The sequence below is a fragment of the Canis lupus genome, chromosome 3, assembly GCF_048164855.1.
Source record: "Canis lupus baileyi chromosome 3, mCanLup2.hap1, whole genome shotgun sequence".
NCBI lineage: Eukaryota > Metazoa > Chordata > Mammalia > Carnivora > Canidae > Canis > Canis lupus.
This window is the reverse complement of record NC_132840.1, coordinates 38,611,482-38,631,579: the sequence shown is the minus strand read 5'-3', so window position 1 is coordinate 38,631,579 and position 20,098 is coordinate 38,611,482. Positions and strand designations below refer to the sequence as shown.

Sequence of the window (20,098 nt, the reverse complement as noted above, 5' to 3'; positions counted from 1 at the left end):
TTTTATAAATTTTTATAATACCTACTATGGATATGATATCTCTGAATTCAGATTCCCAACACTGGCGCTGATGTCTATCATTGGTAGAAACCCCTTAGTCCTGTTTCCACAAAGGAGATTTCCTCTTCTCTGCCTCAAGATGGAGTAGCATTCATGAGAACTCTCTAACCTCATGCTTATACACTATTATACATTCCATCCATGGGAGAAAGGATCACTTAGCTGATCCATGAGATCTGGAGAAAACCCAATCTCCCTGGGGCCATGTCAACAAGGAAGTAGTGCCACTGCCTTGACAAGAAGTCAGTGCAGATTTGGCATGTGTCTCTCTTCTTGACCCACTTATATGCAGGCCAGTGGGCTCTTTAGGTTGTGAATTAAACAGATCAAGTGCCAAAGCAAGCCCTGCCAGGTCTCATCTCTTTGTGTGAGCTCCTTGATCTACCAATGAATGGATTAGGTCAGTGTCATGTACGTCCCAGGGTCTAGCCAGGTTGAGAAAAGAGGTAGGATTTCCCCACCATGCTCCTTAATTCAGTACTGAACTTTGCTTCACTTGGCTCTGGGAACTGTCCTCAATTGTTTAGACTGTAGAGTAGAACAGTGGTGAATACTGGGCCACAGATGTCCTCAACACACACTTGTGATTAGTCATGATTCTTTACCTTCAGTGTGAAGCCCACATGACAAATATCTAAAATGCAGCTTTACTTGACTGCAGGGTTACTTTATGAAAAAGTGAGAGTCCTAATCCTCCTGAAATAATTTTGCTTGTTTTTTTTGTTTGCTTTCTGTGAAGGAGTTTGAAATATTTCCTGTCATGGAACAGTCTTAGAGAGACTGGCTATAGGAATGAGGCTGGACTGCAGCTATCATTCAGGATTGCAACATGTGTTCTACAGAATTCTTTCTTAAGTGGAAAATATATTCATGAAAAAAGGACTGTGAACACCAAAATTATGAAATGAAATCAGTCTGTCACCTAGTAATGTCATATAATTCAAAACAATTTATGGAGAGTGTATTAAGTATTTTGGACAATTGAGGCCAAAAAAGGAATTGTTTATCAAATCCTCCATTCAAACATATATTCACTCATTCACCAAGTATTTTGTCAATATGTATTTTGTGCCAGATAGTAGCCAGTGCCCTGTGCCTAAAATTCAGTCTTGCAGAGAGAGAGGAGGTTAAAAATATAGGCTTCCTCCCATTAGGGAACAGTCTTCCTTCATACATGCTGTTATCTTCAACTTTGCCTCTCACTAACAGTTCTATCACCAGTTCTATCTCCTTCTACCTGAGCTTGTAAAGTCTCTTCTTTGCCTGGTTTGCCTGACCCCACATAATGCATGATCTGGAAGCTAGCACCCTGCACTCTTGTACATAACAAAGCTCTTTCTATAATGCAAAAAACCATTCTGTATTTCAGCCATGTTGTGCACCTGAGTTTCCATGAAGTGGCCTGCCCTAGTAACATAGTGAAGCACTCTTCCCAGGAAGTTAAAAGGCAATTAGGACATGCTGAAAGAAAGCCTGGATAATGGATGAGAGCAGGTGGGATGCTGCTCATCTTCCTAACGGTCCTTTCTTCCTACTGTTCTCTTCCTCCCTGTTTGCTTTTGATAGATATGTAGGATTAGATGGGTGACTTGAGGATGATTCACATGGAACTGAAGGTCAACATTTATTGGCACAGATCGTTTTATTGGACTATGGGTAGATGATTCCTGCAAGACACTGGGTTTCCCATCAACTCTGAACATTAAACAGTTTCATTAGTATAGTGTCAATTGCATAGAAGTATAGAAGAAATGTCTACAGTATTCTTTTGATTCACAAAACTGTTTTTCACCTAACTTTGTATAATGTTCCCCAATCAAACCATCCAAATAGCTCCTTGAGAGAAGGCATTAGGTAGTAACATTTTAGCTTTGAAAATCTGCATGTAAGTTACTTAAAACATTGTAAATTTCTTCCCTGTCCTTCAAATGCACCATATAAATATTGCATTTGATCCTTAACTTACACTTCATCAATAATTTATTTCATAAATATCCCTCTGTAAGACCATCAGCTGCTGAGGTGTTCAGTTTTCGGGGAAAGCATTTATTTACTGCACGAGCCCAGGAAGGCTGGTAAAGACTTGGCTAAAAGCTCCACATGGAGCAAATTATGGTAATTGTATTAATGCTCAAATCCATGAAGCTCTGCTCAAATCTGCTAAAAGGTTTTGCACTTTATTGCCCGCATCTTGATGGGCAATGAGTCCACTGGAAATGCTTAACACTTCACAGGGAAGCTTCCGGGATTCATTTCTCATAGTTACAAAAATTACTGAAGAATGTCTGGAGTATCTACCAGAGCAATCTCTGAAAGTCACAACTGAGAGTTAACAACCTCTTTACTATCTTCCACTTTTGGATCATACTGAAACTATAAGTTCAAGTCACCAGAAATGAAAATCAAAGGAAATATCACACAATTAATTTTGATGAATGGGTAAGTTTTAATTCATGTAATGGCAATATTCTGGTTAATGATATGTCTCCTTAGGACATCCATTAAAAATCCATTAACTTAACAGGCTAAATCTAATAAAGTTACTCTGGAAATTTTCTGCTAGATTAACATTATGGATTTTTAACGAATATTTCCTGTAGGTATTGCTCTATTAGCAAACCTAATATACTAATTAAACATGGGTTTTGTGTCAGGGTTGGGGGAGCACCAAAATGTTAAAAAAAAAAAAAATTCAGAGCTGAGGTTGGACCCAAGTCACCAAAGATACTACTAAAATCAGTAAATAGCACTGTAGCTTTTTTTTTTTATTTTTTTTTAAATTTTTATTTATTTATGATAGTCACAGAGAGAGAGAGAGGCAGAGACACAGGCAGAGGGAGAAGCAGGCTCCATGCACCGGGAGCCCGACGTGGGATTCGATCCCGGGTCTCCAGGATCGCGCCCTGGGCCAAAGGCAGGTGCCAAACCGCTGCGCCACCCAGGGATCCCGCACTGTAGCTTTTAAAAGCAAAGTGCCAACCTACCAGGTCTAGCCATCCCAGTCAATTTATTCATTTACCAATCAATCAAATAGTAATTGAGCTACTAAAGTGTACCATGCTCTGGCCAAGACTGAGGACACAAAGGTAAATTAGCAAAAATCCTGATGTCAAGGCACTCATGGTCTAGTATAGAATCAAGACACACACAGGTTACCAATGTGTACTATACTAAGATAGAGTCAATATAACATGAGAACACTCAGAAGGAACAACTAAATTTAGGGGGAGGGGGAGGGCAAAAGTAATTGAAGTTGAAGTTTGTATTCCCATAAGATATTAGCTCTTTCTAGGGCCTCCCACTGGGAGGGTTTCAACCCTGACTTAGCATTTACTGCTTCTGCATGAGGTTGGAGGAGATTATTTATCAAAATTTCACCTACAAACAAGGTAACATTACTTCTGTCATGGATTGTGAGAATTACATGCAACGAGGAATGGGAAAGTACACAGAAACGTGCTTGAAATATAGAAGGAGAAACAGGGTTAGTATTTGTCACCTACCATTCATAAGCACACAACGAGTATTAATTGGAAGTCGATATAGCAAAAACGGTTAAAGCAGAATTTGGAATCATCCAAACATGGGTCTGAATTCTGCTGCTACCACTTGCAAACTGTGCGACCATCATTTAAACCCTTTTCCCTTTCCTGATCCTTGGTTTCTTCAGCTGTAGAAGAGGATAAATAGAAACAACTCTGTTACACAGTTTTAAAAATGTACAAAGATAATGGTTATAATGCAAAAGTATCATGTGTGAGAGGCATAAACTGTAAGTTTTAATTGCTACCATTAATGCTGCCTTCATAGGTAAGACTATATGGAAACATTAAGAGATTTGTCTAACTTCACTCTATTAGTGTCAGAACGAGAAACCCTCCAGCTCCCGGTTCAGGATTTTAGACCTATCTTGCAGGCACCCCTCATTTACAAGACAAGAGACCCTCCCCTAGCACTTGGTCCTGATGGTCCTCCATCAAGACAGCAAGTTCATGGGGTACCTATGGAATAGCAGATTGGGGACTCAGGACTTGATGGTTCTGCTTTAGCTCTAATGACCAGTGCACTACTATCTTAGTGCTATGGGCTGAATTGTGTCCCCAAAATTCCTATGTTGAAGCCCCCTAATCTCCAATGTGACTATAGTTGGCGATAAGGTGTGTAAGGAGGAAATTAAGGTTAAACAAGGTCAAAACGGTAGGGCCTTGGGGTGCCTGGGTGGCTCAGTCAGTTGAGTATCTGACTCTTGATTTCAGCTTAGGTCATGATTGGGCCCTGTGTTGGGCTCTTTGCTTAGCAGGGAATCTGCTTAAGAGTCAGTCTCTCTCTCTCTCTCTCTCTCTCTCTCTTTCTCCCCCCCCCTTTTCCCCCTCCTCCCACTCATGCATGCTCTCTCTCTCTCTAAAATAAATAAATATATCTTTTTAAAAAGGGTAGGGCCCTGATCCAATAGGACTTGTGTCCTTAGAGGAAGAGACCAGTGAGCATTCTCTTGTGCACACTTTCTCTGCACATGTACAAAGAAGAGGTTACTGGAGCACATGGTGAGAGGCAGCTGCCAACAAGCCAAGAAAAGAGGCCTCAGAACTAAATTTACCTTGTTGGCACTTTGATATTGGACTTTCCAGCCTCCAGAACTATGAGAAATAAATTTGCATCATTGTAAGTCACTCAGTCTATGGTGTTTTGTTATAGTAGCCCTAGTGAACTAAGACACCCAGAACAACTCTTTGCCACAGTTTTCTCTTAACTCTTGCCATCTGTCTCCATTCTAACAACTGTTTGGTCTTACGCATTCCATCAACAGATTTTTATCAATATCACTATGCCAAGACTCAAGGGTAAGGTACAGAGATCCCTGACCTCCAGAAGCTTCTAGGTAAGCATGAGCTTCCTGTGTGGATGCCTACTTTCCCTGTTGAACAAGAAGCACTGTCTAAAAACCCAGCCTGGTTGCCAGGAGTCCCAACATGCCAGCCTCTAGCCGGCTCACTCAGCCCCCAAATAAAAGATCAACCCTATTCCCCAGTTGCTGTCCAAGCTACTTCTTCCAAATAGCAGAATATCCAGAATTTTAAAGCCAACCATCATACAACTCATGGTATTAATACTTTTCCATGACCTCTGAAGTTATACTCCACTTATCAGCTGAGATCCCATCACACTTACTCCTGTCCAGTTATGCACACTCGTTCCAGTCTAGCTGATGTTGGTTCTGGGTGTTAAATACTGAACCACTGTATAATCCCACTGGAGGCCAACTATACAGCTACAACTACTCCCTTGTTTTGTATATCCCAATAGTCAGTCTGCTTTGGTGGAAAAATGTGGAGTTAGAGACCCTAGTTCTAACACTGATTTGATACCTTCCTTAATCGTGGACAAGGAACTGAATCCCATTTTTCCCATCCATAAAATGGGAATAGCTATACCAACAGGTCTGTGAGGGACAATTAAAGATAATGTATATAAACCACCTACCAAAGGAATCAGAATATAGCTGATGACGAATGACTGCTGCTTTGCTTTCTTCTTCTTTTCCCTGGTCCCCTGCTCTTCCCCTTCTCTACCAGCTCAGATCCAGACAGGATTTCAAGGGAGCCATAGAAATTCCAGAATGGCTCTTTCTATATACTACTCTGACTGTTCTTTTCCCTAGACTCAGCAATTAATAGTTAAAAAGACGATAGACAACCAAATTATACTATCTACAACATAGTAGCATAGGTGCTACTTGAATCTTTGATGATTTTATCCTGAAACTCTTGACCTTTAATAGATGGGTCATGAGGATTTCCCCCAGAGAAAGGTTGAACTGAGATAATCTACTACATGACTCAGTTATCAAGGGCAGTCAGAAGTTGTAGCAGATACCAGTTTTTCACCAATATTTAATGGCACAACTTTCAAGTTTAGGCTGGCCACATGCATGGACACATGGCTACCTGGCCCATAGCCACATTCCTCAGCTACCCTTGCAGCTTAGTGGAGCCTTACGACCAAGGGCTGGTTAATGGGATGCAATCAGAAATGATGTGGCTCATCTCCATGTTATGGTCTCTCCAGAAGAATGTGGATGGATTCCTCTGGTCCTTTTCATTCCTCCCACTCACTGACTGGGAACTGATGAGAAGTGGAGTCACCAACTTGGACCCAAGGTTGGAGGCCTTATTGTGACAATGGCAGAGCTGGCCTGATAGTAACTTGCCTCTATTCTATTATAAAAAAAGGAATTACCTTCCATCTTGTTTAATCCACCATACTTTACACTTTTATTATTATAACATTTAGCATAAACACTAAGTACAATAAATTTCTATTTATTTAGGGATAATTGCCTATCTGATGATAGCTTACTACAACTGCAAGTAGTAACTATAGGAAACCAACAACTTTCTGTGAAATGAACATGCAAACCTTAAACTTCAAAATGCCAACCATCATTACATATATGTGTCTAGCATATCAATTCTTTCACCAAATCAATTCCTACTAGTCACCCACATCTTTATTACCCAGTCACATAAAACTTAAAGTCTAGGACTTCCTTAGTCAGGAACCACTGGCTCATGTTATAGTTTCTGTCTTCTTCCTGTTCTTCTAATTTTTATCTCTTCAAATATTTTTCTTTCTGTTCATGGCCTTGCCTGGTTCCTTGAATCTAATTCACAGAGCATTTTCCTAGTACTGATTGGAAACAATCCATACACCCACCCCCGCCACTGCCCCAGTTATGCTCTTCCCAGCTACTCCATGCAAATATCTTCCTCTACCTACCTCAATGACTATGATTTTATATTTCAATGCAGACTTCCACAGCCTATATCTCTACTCAGTTCCTGAGCCCCAACACAAAGGCCTACTAGTCATGGCTGACCCATTACGATAGACTCATTTCTCTTAGAAAAACAGAGCTGAGTTTCTGCAATACTTCTTTTAAAGTTTTTATTTATTTATTTGAGAGAGACAGAGAGCATAAGCAGGGGGAGGGGCAGAGACAGAGGGAGGAGCCTGACACAGGGCTTGATCTCAGGACCTTGAGATCATTACCTGAACCAAAGTCATTCACTTACCCAACTGAGCCACCCAGGCGCCCCCTGTACTTCAATTCATTAAAATAAATAAATAAATAAAAACAAACAAAAAGACAATAACCTAATATATATATATATACACATAATTACTCTCCAGATGTTTTCATTTTGTTTGGTTTTTACCTATTTTTCTATAATTATCTGCAACAAAATCTTCTAATCCGATCATCTTCCAGAAGCTATCATCCCAGCCTTTCTCTGCAGAGTATGTCCATTTGCACACGAGGGAGCAGAGAGATCTAAGAAAACAGAAGAGAGGTAAAACCAATAATATGAGTCAGGTTTCCTTTATATTTTGCCAAATACCTACCTAGATAGCTGCAGTAGTGTTAAAGGAGTAGAATAAGCCAAAGTAAGTAATTATACATCCCTGTTCAAATCTGAAGACTCCATTTGTACCTGGCCATGGGTTGATGGTTGTGGGGCTGAGTGATGGGTAAATGGATGCTTACGATCTACTCTGTTTTGTGAATGTTCAAAATTCTCCATAATAAAAAAGGTAAAAAGAAATGTAAAAAGTACTTGATATATAGTAGCTCCAGTCTAAAGCAATGTTTTAACAGGAGTTAGGCTGCAATGCTGGAAGGTACTTTCCAGCTTAATTTCTCCTACATTCACCCTTAGAATTCTATACTTTGACAATAAAAATCAGTTGCAGTTTTCCAGAAAAAAAGAAAAATCCTCACACATTTCTGTGCCTTTGCCCTACTTCTGTTTGTTTGGAAAATTCTTCCCACCTTCCTCCCCCTGATAACTCAAACACTTGTTCAGCCCTGGCTGAGTTGCCAGCTCTGGGTATAGGTGCTCCTCCTCTGAGCTCCTGGAACATGCAATATCCCTTCTACCACAGCCCTTAAAATGCTGTGTAATTAACTGCTTCTTTACACATCTTCCCAATAGTGCTACTGCTTTCTATACTCCTATTGTGTCTATAGCAAACCTTATAAAACAAAACCTAATAATATCACTCCCTGAATAATACTTTTCAATTGCTCCTCATTGCCTTCAGGAAAAAGTCCAATCCTTAGCAGGGCTTACAACAGTTGTGATATGACTATACCAACTGCTAGATTCCCACCTTGCCAATTCCCACTCTTGCTTGCTCCATTCTGCAAAACTGGATTATTTGAAGTTTCCCATAGCAGCCCTTGATTTCTCACTTCCCTGTGCACGGAAATCTTTGTTTCATTCTGCTTACAATGTTCTTCACTGTTAAGTATTTGCTAGTTAGCCTTCATGACTCAGCTCAGATTGTCCCTTCTCAAGAAGCCCAGTGAAGGACAAGCTGAGTCCAAAGCCTCTTCTCTAAGTTTTAATCTGGACACAGCCTTATCAATGACCATAGTAACTGTCTCTGCCTGTTCATTCCCCTAGCTCTCCCACTAACTCCAGCTACTCCTTCAAAGTAGATCCAGCCCGGCTCAGGTCTACCTCCAGTATTTAGTCCACATTGAGCCACAATGAATACTGAGTGAATGGCAGCACAAAAGAATATGGTCTGTCTGTCTCACTACAGGTAAGTGATAAGCCTGGGAAGTTCACACAGTTTTACACACAAATTATCATATAGAGTCAAGGTCTAGGTGCATCTCAATCAATCATTCACACTGATTCACTCACCCACTCAAATATTTAGCGTTCATATATTTACTATAACTCTGGTACATTGTGATGCCCTAGGGAACTAATATACGCAAAAGACTCGGTCCTCTGCTCTCATAGAAGTTGACACATAAGCTGGGGGAGACAGAAATTGATCAATCACACCTAAAATCATATACTAACAATAATGTTCTAAGAAGGAGGTAAAGAGAGAAATGAAAACTGTTAGCAGGGGAATCTGATATAACCCAGTGGGAGGAAAGGGAGAAAATATCAAGCAAGAAAGTCTCCATGGAGGTAACATATTGTGAGACCTAAATGTCTTTTGAAAGCAAACAAAGTTATTGATCATTACTGATTTTTTTTTCAGTTGTTGTGTAGACAGAAGAGCACATTGAGCTGAGCTAGGCAGAAAAGATATCCTAAAGCAGTGATAGCACCAACAGAAATGTAATACATGCTAAATTCTTCACCTTACTTAAAAGATACTTTTTTAAAAATTTTGAGGTATAGAAGGTAGTCACCTATGTAGCATATACTAAAGAATACAAAGTAGGCTAATTCCTCCTGGCAGGATGCTTGGGATTCCAAATTTGGAAGCTCTGAGAGCTTACTGCAAAGAACAATGCTTTGTAACAGAAGACGGTATAGACAGATTATTTCTAATGATCCAACCATACAGAACAACTCTTTGCTCTCCAAATGCCCCATTCATGTGCAGAATTCTATGCCTCTGATCTGACTGCTTAACTCTGCCCTCTGTCTTAATTGCTTATTGTTCTTTCCACTCAGTCTCATCTACTAGGCAAACTTCAGGTCATCTATAATGGTCTAGTTCGAAAGGCACCTCTACACTATCTCCAAGCTAAACTCATGGCTCTCTCTTTTGAGGTAAGATTCTAACTTGAAAATACTACATTCTCTTTCTTTTTTTAAATATTTTATTTATTTATTCATGAGAGAGAGAGAGAGAGAGGCAGAGACTCAGGCAGAGGGAGAAGCAGGCTCCATGCAGGAAGGCTGACGTGGGACCCAATCCCGGGACTCCAGGGTCACACCCCGGGCCGAAGGCGGCACTAAACCGCTGAGCCACCCGGGCTGCCCTGCATTCTCATTCTTAGTAGCAGAGGCAGGTTGAGTTCCTGACCCCAAATCTCTGACCCTCCACATATCTGTATCTCTTGCCGTGTAATCTGCAATGCTACCTCACTCCCTGCCATCTCCACAACGTGGACAGGATCTCCTTTCCTACCTCTAGATTTTTGGATTGTCACATGACTGGATTTGGTCAAAAGAATAAGTCAGGAGGACAGCATTCTGATTTCAAATCGAAGCTTCAAGAAGCATTACATGTTTCTGCTCGCTCTCCTGAACCTCTGGCATAGCTTTGAGAAAATCATGTGGAGCTAGCCCATTGGGGAGGAGGAGAAGAGATATGTGGAGCATATCTCTTCCAAGAGATGCTTGTGATCCACCAAGCCCAGCCTGGATCACACATCCCTCCAGGCAATCAAGACCTGATGCAGTGAGTTCAGCTAACACTAGAAGAACTACCCAGAAGACCACAGCCTAAATGAGCCAAATACGTGATTATCGTGTTAAACTATGGAGCACTGGTTGTGGTTTGTAATGGTCGATAGTTACACAACTCAATACTTTATAGCACAACTAAGTTATTCCAAGTAGATTTTCCCCCCAGTGAGGGCAAGGAGAGTGAAGTCTCAGTCCTCACAGCAAGTTCAAACAGGTGGCCAGGGAGCCTGCTTTGATGGAAAATGACTGAGCCCAGGAGGCAGGGAGTTGCCAGGTGCAGATGCCTGGGGCAACTCCATCTTCCATCAGGATAATTCAAACACTATTAGGGTCCATTTCCCATGGATCCCTTTAAATTAACTCCTCGGCAATATGAATGTGTGAAAGTAGCAGAACTGGCAAAGTGTAGAGAGTACATCTGAGGCCACAGGAAATCTCCAGGACAGAGAATAAGTATATGATTTTATCTTAGTGAGTAGCTGCTTTAGTAAGATACAGGTAGCAGAAGGAAAGGGTTGCCTTGCCCCTGAGGCCTCTATTAAGACCAAGGTTCTGTCATTCCCTGAGGTGTTCATGAGCAGTGTGCAACTCCCAACTTCACCATCCTGCAAGCTGCCCTACCAGCAGCCCCTTGGGGGTGGAGGATGTACTTCATAGGATTACAATTGCAAGCAGGGGATGGTGAAAGAGTGGGGCTACAGTAGCAGGCTAACTTGTTCCACAGACAGGCAGCCAGGGAGGACTGCCGTCCCAGGGAAAAGAGGCTATTGGCTGCTTGTTCTCTGGAGCCAGAGTGCCAGGGCAGAAACTGCTGTCCTTCGCTGCTCTCAGATCTGTTAATGCCGAAGAAACTATAAAATCCCATGTGCAAGTCAAAAGAACAGCAATCAATGAGCAGGCAGAAAAAAAAAAAAAAAAAAAAAACCTAATGTAGGGGACCAGTTCACGTGAGAGCTGATATCAGAAAACATGTGGAGGAGGCAGTCCTCTCTAAAGAGAGGGTGGTGAAACCACAGGAACTGAGCATTACTAAGGGAAGCAGCAAGAGTTTGGAAGGAGGCAAGAAAGACTTTCCAAACAAGAATCACTGATTTTAAATTTTAAATTTAAAACTTTCTGCAGGGACACCTGGGTGGCTCAATGGTTGAGCATCTGCCTTTGGCTCAGGGGGTGATCCCAGAGTCCTGGGATTGAGTCCTGCACTGAGGTCCCCATGGGGAGCCTGCTTCTTCCTCTGCCTGTGTCTCTGCCTCTCTTTGTGTCTCTCATGAATAAATAAATAAAATCTTTTTAAAAATAAAATTTTCTGCAGAAGAACTAAAAAGAAAGAAAGAAAGAAAAAAATCACCGGCACTGTTGAAATTCAAATTAATGATCTGGAAGATGAAATGAACAACATATCATAACTACCCAGAGGAAAGACACAAAGAGAGAAATGATGAGGGAAGAAAGAAGAGGCGTGGAGGGCAGATCCAGCAGTGTAACATGAGAATAACTAGATTTCTGGTTAGGATTTCTTTTTTAAGAGAGAAAAGGAAAAAATTTAAAAAACCATACACACACACACAAAAAAAAAGATGAAAGAGATGCTATAATTAAATGAATACAGTATTTTTTTTTAATATACTAAGCACTGAGCTGAAGCAAGATTTAAGCTTGTAGATTAAAACTCTCATTAAGTCCAGGAAGTGAATCCAGGAAATACTTGAATTTCAAGCATAAACAGAAAATTATACAAGCTTCCAGACAGAAAGAGTAAGTTCCTTGCAAAGGCAAGAGATTCAGACTAGCTAAGGAATTCTCATCTACATCTCTGGAATGTAGAAGACAGTGGAACAATGTACAGACTATTAAGAAAAATGATCCAAGTATCCTATGCCCAGACAAAATATTATTCAGCTGTCAGGGCAGAAGAAAAACATTTTCAACATGCAAGGACTCAAAAAGCAAACTTCCCATATACGTGCTCTGAGGACAATACTTGATAATGAACTTAACCAAAAAGACAAGTGATTCACATAAGAGACATCAAAGACTAGAGGAACCAGTGGTGGTGAGCACTGATATTCACTCTCTCTTCACATGTGTGCACACACACATACACATATATTTAAATCTACATAGATGATGATGATAAATGACGTAAACAGGAATTTGTAATACTAAGTTTTCCTTCTATATTAGAAGGAAAAATCTATTAATGACCTGGAAGTGAAAATACTGTTAGCAAAACATCAGAGTCAGAAACTGAAGAAGGGATACATAGGAGCACTATGCACATGCATGCGTATGTACACTAGGGCAGAACAGAAGTTTAGTGTACGGAATGAAAAAGTAATTTCTAACAGAGGCAAAAAGAAGCTTAGTAGAATTCTCAAAATAACAAGAATAAAAAAGAATAAAGTTAAGAAGTCAGTGTAACCAGATTAAACCAATCAATAGGGAAAGGCAAAGATCGTAATGTAATATAAATAGAAAATAAAAATATGGAAAGAATAAAGTCATTTATTTCAGTTATGAAAACAAATGTGAATGGGCTGAATTCAACAAGTGGCCAAAAGATAGTAATAATAATCACACTGGTGTTAAAATTGAGTTATATCTTCTTTACAATGTAGATTTTTTTAATGTGATAAAAATATTTTTTATAAAAAGGTCAACAAAGAGGGGCACCTGGGTGGTGCAGTTGGTTAAGCATTAGACTCTTGGTTTAGGCTCAGGTCCTGAGGTTAGGGTCATGAAACTGAGCCTCTCACTGGTCTCCACACTCAGCATGGAGTCTGCTTAGAACTCTGTCTCTCTCTCCCTCTGCCCCTCCCCACCCTTTGTTCTTGCTCTTGAAAATAAATAAATAAATCTTTTTAAAAAAAAGGTCAACAAAGAAATAACAAATACAATTTTTAATATGACAATTTAAATATCAAATTTGATATCAATTTAAATATCAAAGTAGAACATAAGATCAAAAATATTAGTCAAGACTAAGAGGAGTATTCCATAAATACAAAATTCTCAATCCTGTTGAATATTACTGTTCATTATATTTTATGAATGAACAACATAATGTGAAATATATGAGAGCTCCCAGATTTAAAAAAAAAAAGCCACTTGAAAAGAGGATTTATTTAAAAGATTTTACTGTACTTACAGAATTTAAGGAAACAAACCAAAAGGATAACAATTAATATGACTACTGAGGAATTAAAGGGCTCAAATACAATTTATAAGCTCAACTCTACATGCTAATGTAGGGGAGAGAGAGGGAGACCATTTTATGATACAAACAGAGACTAGATAGGCAACATGGTATTTTACAGAGAAATTCTCAGTTTAAAAGTTTTTATTAGAAATGAAAAATGTCTGAAAATTAATAACCAAAGCAGATAATTTAAGAAATTATGAAAAACAAAAATAGATTAAATTGAAAAAGAGATCAAAAGGAGTAGTAAAGATAAAAGCATACAAAAGATAAAACATAGCAAGATAAAACTCAGGCAATCAAAAGAGCCAAAATATGGTTCGAGGAAAAGACAATATAAACAAGCAAAAAAACCTCTGGTAAAACTGAGGAAGGAAAAGGAGAGAAGGGGGATGCCTTGGTGGCTCAGCGGTTGAGCATCTGCCTTCAGCTCAGGGCATGATCCCAGAGTCCCAGGATCAAGTCCCACATCAGGCTCCCTGTGTAGAGCCTGCTTCTCCCTCTGCCTATGTCTCTGCTGCTCTCTCTGTCTCTCTCATGAATAAATAAAATTTTAAAAAATGGAAAAAAAAAAAAGGAAAAGGAGAGAAGGAAAAAAATAAATATCATGAATGAAAATGGGGGACATAACTACAGATAAAGCAGACATTACTAGAAAAAAAAAGATATTAAGTAAATAAATTATGCTAGTACATTTGAAAATTTAGATGGAACGGGAAATTTATTAGAAAGACAGAACTTACCAAAATGACTCAAGAAAACTTGAAACCGTAATAAACTTATTACCATGAAAAAAATAAGCCAATAGTTCAAAATCATCCTTCAAATGAAACTTCAAGCCTGTATGGTTGTACCAGAAAATTTTAACAAATGTTCAAGGAACAAAGCACTCCAAATTATTTCAGAATCTAGAAGAAGAAATGATCCCCAAATTATTTATGAAGCTAGGATAACTATATTAAAAAACCAAGCAGATAGTATTGGAAACAAAATCAGGCCACTCTCACATTATGAATGGGGGCACAAAATTCTAAGCAAGGCATGATCAAATTTTATATAAAAAATGAGGGGGAAAAGTTTATCATGAACAATACTCCAAAACATTTTAATAATGCAAGGTTTATGTATTTTGCTACAGTATTTTATTAAAGGAGAGAAAAATGATCAACTTATATTGAAGAAAGAAAAGTATTTGATGAAGTTAAAGGCCACATCAGGATAGAAACTCTTAGTGGAGTAGCAATAATAGAAGCTTCTGCTTCTAACCATGATGGAGTAACAGAGACTGGATTTTACCTCCCCACTTCCAACCTTAAGAAATCATAAAAGGAAAAAAAAATAGATGACACAACTGCTCTCAGACCTTGAACAATAGGCAGCACAGAACTGTGATCCCTGAGAGAAGGAAACAAATGAAGTGAGCCCTAAGATCACTCTGGCTTTCTGCCAAGAAGCCTATTCCTGACCACAAAGCAGAAAGGATGCCAAGGAAAACAAGTCAGGGTCACAAAATTGAGAAAGACTGAGATCAGGATTTAAGGAATTTGAGGTGGCTGGAAGCTGTGATGGCACAGACTTTCAAAGAGGAGGTAGGTATGCAGAAAGAGGGACCTTGAAATCTGCAGAGTCCCATCAAATCTTTAGCTATGAAGATGCAGATACGTACATGGACGCTCCATGAGGTCTGGTGAGAGGTGACTGGAAGGCCAAGAGCTGAACAGTTCTCAGGGCTCACAAAGAGCTGAGAATGAGAATCATCTGAGTTACTAAAATTAGAGTGGAACGTCCTCATTGATCACTTGGGACATGCTGTGGAAACCCCCAAAGAATGATTTAGAAGTATAACTGAACCGTCTTGTGTAAAGTTTCCAATAAAAGTTTTGAAAGAAGGTTCCAAAAGATAAAACAAAGCCAAAAGTATATTAACAGTCTGCCTGAAAAAGTAGCTCGTCATTAGAAAAACAAGCAAACAAAAACAAAAAAAAGACAACAAAATCCAGACACTGGACAACATAAAATTAACAATGTCAGCATCTAATAAAAAATATTTCAAGAAACAATGGCCAATTTTTAAAAATTTGATAAAAGCTATTGACCTACAGAGTCATGGTCACCAAAACCAAAGCAAGATAAACACAAAGAAAACCACATCAATACACATTATATGATCAAATTGTTTTTTTTTTTTTTTTTAAAGGTTGACAGTCTTAAAAGTGGTCTGAGGAAAGACTCATAATGAAGAATAGTCCAACGAGGTCAGCAGACTTTTTACCGGAAATAATGCAACCTAGAAGAAAGTGGAATATCTTTAAAATACTGAAAAGTTTTGAAAAGAAAAACATCAAACTAGAAAATTTTTTTAAAGATTTATTTATCTGACACAGAGAGCACAAGCAAGGGGAGCAGCAGAGGGAGAGGGAGAAGCAGGCTCCCCACTGAGGAGGGAGCCTGATGTGGGGCTCAATCCCAGGATTCTGGGATCATGACCTGAGCTGAAGGCAGATGCTTAACTGAGCCACCTAGGTACCCCTCAATCTAGAATTCTATATTCAGAAAAAAAAAATATCTCCAAACAATCAATATGAAAGATAGGCTTTTTCAAACAAAAATTAGAATTCACTTCCAAGAAACATGCAAGACATGTTAAAGGCAATTCTTTAGGGAGGAGGAAGATGACACTAAATGGAAATATGAATTGATACATAGTAATGAAAAGTATCAGAATCAATAAATATGTGGGTGGATACAAGAGGCCTGCTTTCATTTTTAAGTTTCTTTAAAAGAGAATGGACTTTATGCCTGTATCTTTAAAAGATAATTTAGAAAAAAAAAAAAAAAACAATGCACTGTGGGGCTTACAACATGTGTATATACAAAACATGACAATAATAGTACCAATGATAGGGAGATCTGAAAGATATTATATGTGATGGGGTGTAAAATTATTTTAAGGTAAACTAGTAAGTTGAAGATGCCTATTATAAATCCTAGAAGAACCAATAAAAAAGGAGATAAAAATCAATAAACCAATTTGAGAGACAAAATGGAAGACTAAAAATATTTCAGTAATCTGGAAGAAGGTAGAAAAAGGGAAAAGTTACATAGAACACACACAACAAATCAAAGGCAACTGGCAAGATGGCAGATTAAACCTAGCTGAAAAATTCCAGTGAAAAGGCAAAAATTGTCAGGCTGGATTAAAAATAAAAAATGAAATCCAACTCCAGCTGTCTGTAAGAAACTTATTTAAATACAAAGATGCAAGATAGGTTCAAGGGTGGAAGGAGAGAAAAAGCTATGTCAAGCACACACTAATAATAAATAAGTAGCTATACGACTATCAGAAAGTAAACTTCAGAACATGAAATATTACCAGGGAAAATGAGAGGTGTATTACATAATGATAAAAGGGTCAGTTCATCAAGATGACTTGTGGGTTAAAGAAGAAATCGTAGTTTGTTAAAATGGCAATTAGAACTCAGCTAAAGTTAGACTTTTGTCCTTGTGTTAGCTCAGAACGAATAGGCAATGCAAAACTGTACATGAAATCAAAGATTCACGACAGTATAACTGGATGTGACCACCTAAGGTCACTCTTGTTTTTTTAACATCAATTTGCCTAAAATTCAGCAGTATCAGTGGCCCATGTTGATTAAAAGGTCCGACAGGCTGGAGGTGTCCAGAACTGTGGGCTTTATAGTATTTTAGCTAAGAGCATGTTTGAGTGGGGGAAGGTCAGGAGGTACTAAGGCATCTACCACCTTCTAATAAAAGAACGTTATTTTGTTTCATTTCCTGATGCTCCTTCTAGCCTTTTGGGAATTCTAGTACCTCTGGTCTGGTCATGATCTCTAACAGCAAGGTCTGTACCTGCCTTATTCATCCTGTCATACCCTAGCCCCAGGCACAGTGCCTCTCTTGCAAATTTTGAGAGCTCAATGTTTATTAAATAAATGCATGGGAACCGTAGGAAGTCAGTTAAAGGAAGAAGCTTTCAGGTTCCTAATCACTTTTTAATTGTTTCTATTATGAGGTCCAGATCTTCAGCTATTGTTCTCTGTGCAGGCTCTAGAAGAGAAAGGGCTAGATTCTTGATTTCCTGGAGTGACCAAGAACAGCAGCAGAACACTGGGTTCCTTGCACAAACCACCGCCTTAATAGAACAAGGAGAGTTTTTTGAAAATAAGTTTCATCTGCCTGACATACCTCCCATCACCTACTTCCCCAGACACAAAAGCATGCCAAATCTCAAATGTATCTTCTCTTCTTCCTTGAAAAAAGCAAAAAATAAGAGAGTCTTCCAGTTAAAGATGCCAGACTGACAATACACGTTGACCCCTGCTCCCTTTTAAGATCCCAATAAAATGGCAGTATGAAAACATTTCAAAAGGCAAAAACCCACAATAACAAAGACAATAGGAGAGATGACAGCAACAGAGATTTGAAAGGCAGAAAACACAGATGGATGAGTTGTCAGGCCCTTAGTAGACCTAAGTAGCAGGGTGAAAAAACCAGAGGCACAACAATTTCCCTGCAAAGACCCGGAAAAGTTCAGGAAGTGGTAACACCAGATACTTTAGAAAGTGGGCACAAAAGTGGGGCTGACCACAGCAAGACCGATGAAAGCTGGGTAGGAAGTGAGCAGACCCCCTGCACCCTCAGGATGCTCAACCAGGGTACTCCCTCTCCTGTACCATGAAAAGACAGCAAAGGTGCACCTGAGACCAAGTAGGGTACAAAGCCCAGCTACAAGTAGGAGCATCTTGACAAGAGCAGAGAGACAGAGGAAGGAAATGCCTCTTGGCAAGTCAGCCCTCAAGATCCTTTCCCCAATTCAACTCCTGGGGCTCTGGCTGCCAGGTTTATAGCTCAATGATTCATTTTTTGGGGAATCTGAACAGACAGAAGGAAAGACCTCAGGCCAGTTGGGAGGGGAGAGCAGTCTCAGAAATAATAAGCCCCTCTAGTCTTAGTAGGATTAAAATGCCAGTAAAGCCCTTTTTTAATGATGAATAGTGGTAACCGATATAATTATCATCATCTTCTTCTTCCTAAAAAAAAAAATAATAATAATAACACATTCAGACAATATTTACCGTAGACTCAGTGTGCACATATTAGAGTTTTTCTAGGCAGGGAGGAGCCCCCCAGCTCTGAGAGAAACAAAGGCGAAGTGTCACAGGATTCCAGCCACACTCCTGAGACCATGAAGAAGCCTCAGCAAGAACAAGAACTTTGGAGTTTCCTGCTTTTACCCAGGGCAAGGCACACATCAAAAGCACATGCCTGCTGAGTTCCAGAGGTCTGATCATTATCATGCCTTTCTCAACAAGATTCTATAAAAATGAAGTCGGCACTGCTGCATTATTTATATGCAGTTCGCTGTATTGACATTGCCAGGCCCCCACTTTCAAGGGAAGCCTTTTGTTCTCTGCTTGGGTTAGGCACAACCTGGAGAGTCTCAATCGAGCAAGCTAGTGAATAACAGAATAATTAGAGACCGAGAGTGGGGATAAATTACCAAGCTATTCCTGGCTCCAGCCTTCAGTACATCCCAGGCCTGTGATGGTTCTGTTTCTCCAAGCCACAGAGCAGACTGAATCACCAGCTCTGAAGATAAAGCTCAAGGGGAGACAGGACTGGGGCTGGATTGCTAATTGTATCAACAAAGACACCAAGAGGGCCTTATTTCTGAAGAAATACCACTGCACTGATCGGAGCCGCTTCTGTGAAAGAGCTGTCAGATTTCAGGCTTGTTACTATTGGCTCTGTACTTCATCAAGACTTGCTGACAGGTCCGTGACAGACCGAAATAATATATGCAATGATGCAACACAGGGCAATATGAAACTGCCTTTTCAGTGAGACTTGCCGATAACATGGTTTGAACGTGGCCGTGACAATATGGGGGAGCATGAAAGAAGTGAATAAATAATCGAGTTCAGAGAGTTTTCCCATGCCCCCAAGGAAAAAGAGATCTAAGAGTCAGAAAGCAAAAAGATCCTCAAGTCGCTGCCAAAACATTCTAAGATCTTGGGGAAGCCCCTGGACTCGTGGATTTGGATTTATCTCCTAAGAAATAAGGATGAAAATGATGAGAGGCAAAATGAGAGGTGGGGGAGTTAGAAGGGAAGGGAAGGAAGGTGGGGGCAGGTCAGGAGTCCCTGCCACAGACCAAGCACCGCACCCAGTCCTTTTATGCAACGTTATTACAACTGTTCCCACAACAAAAGGGTAAGGACATGATCAGTATCCCCATTCAACGCAGAAGGACACTTGAGACTCAGAAGGTTGGGTAACTCCGTTGAAGTCAGGCCATTAGGATGGAGCAAGGCAGAAGTTTAGAGGCTGGTCTGAGCGATTAAAAGTCTACACTTGTTAAATATGCACTTTTTCAGGCCCATTCATGGAAAGATACTTACAAACCCATCAGAGCATGTGGAAGAGTGTAATAAATTTGAGATATCTGATTTCCCTATGTTTATGTTGCCTGTTAACTCCTTTTCTTAATAAAGGAAAAGTATAGGGATCCCTGGGTGGCGCAGCGGTTTGGCGCCTGCCTTTGGCCCAGGGCACGATCCTGGAGACTCAGGATCGAATCCCACGTCGG

General features: G+C 39.8%; 1 protein-coding gene across 23 annotated transcripts in view; it reads right to left on the bottom strand.

Moving 5' to 3' along the window:
• The window catches only part of FGGY (FGGY carbohydrate kinase domain containing), a 413,650-nt gene that overhangs the window by 248,140 nt on the left and 145,412 nt on the right, over nucleotides 1-20,098 (bottom strand). For 20 of the 23 annotated variants that reach the window (XM_072820441.1, XM_072820456.1, XM_072820442.1 and 17 more), the window contains one exon: nucleotides 7,278-7,393. In XM_072820441.1, the coding sequence (XP_072676542.1) occupies nucleotides 7,278-7,393 (116 nt within the window). Of the gene's footprint in view, nucleotides 1-3,563; nucleotides 3,586-7,277; nucleotides 7,394-8,232; nucleotides 8,252-19,009; nucleotides 19,157-20,098 lie in introns of those variants that run through there. The other 3 variants (XM_072820460.1, XM_072820461.1, XM_072820464.1) reach the window with 3 other exon arrangements.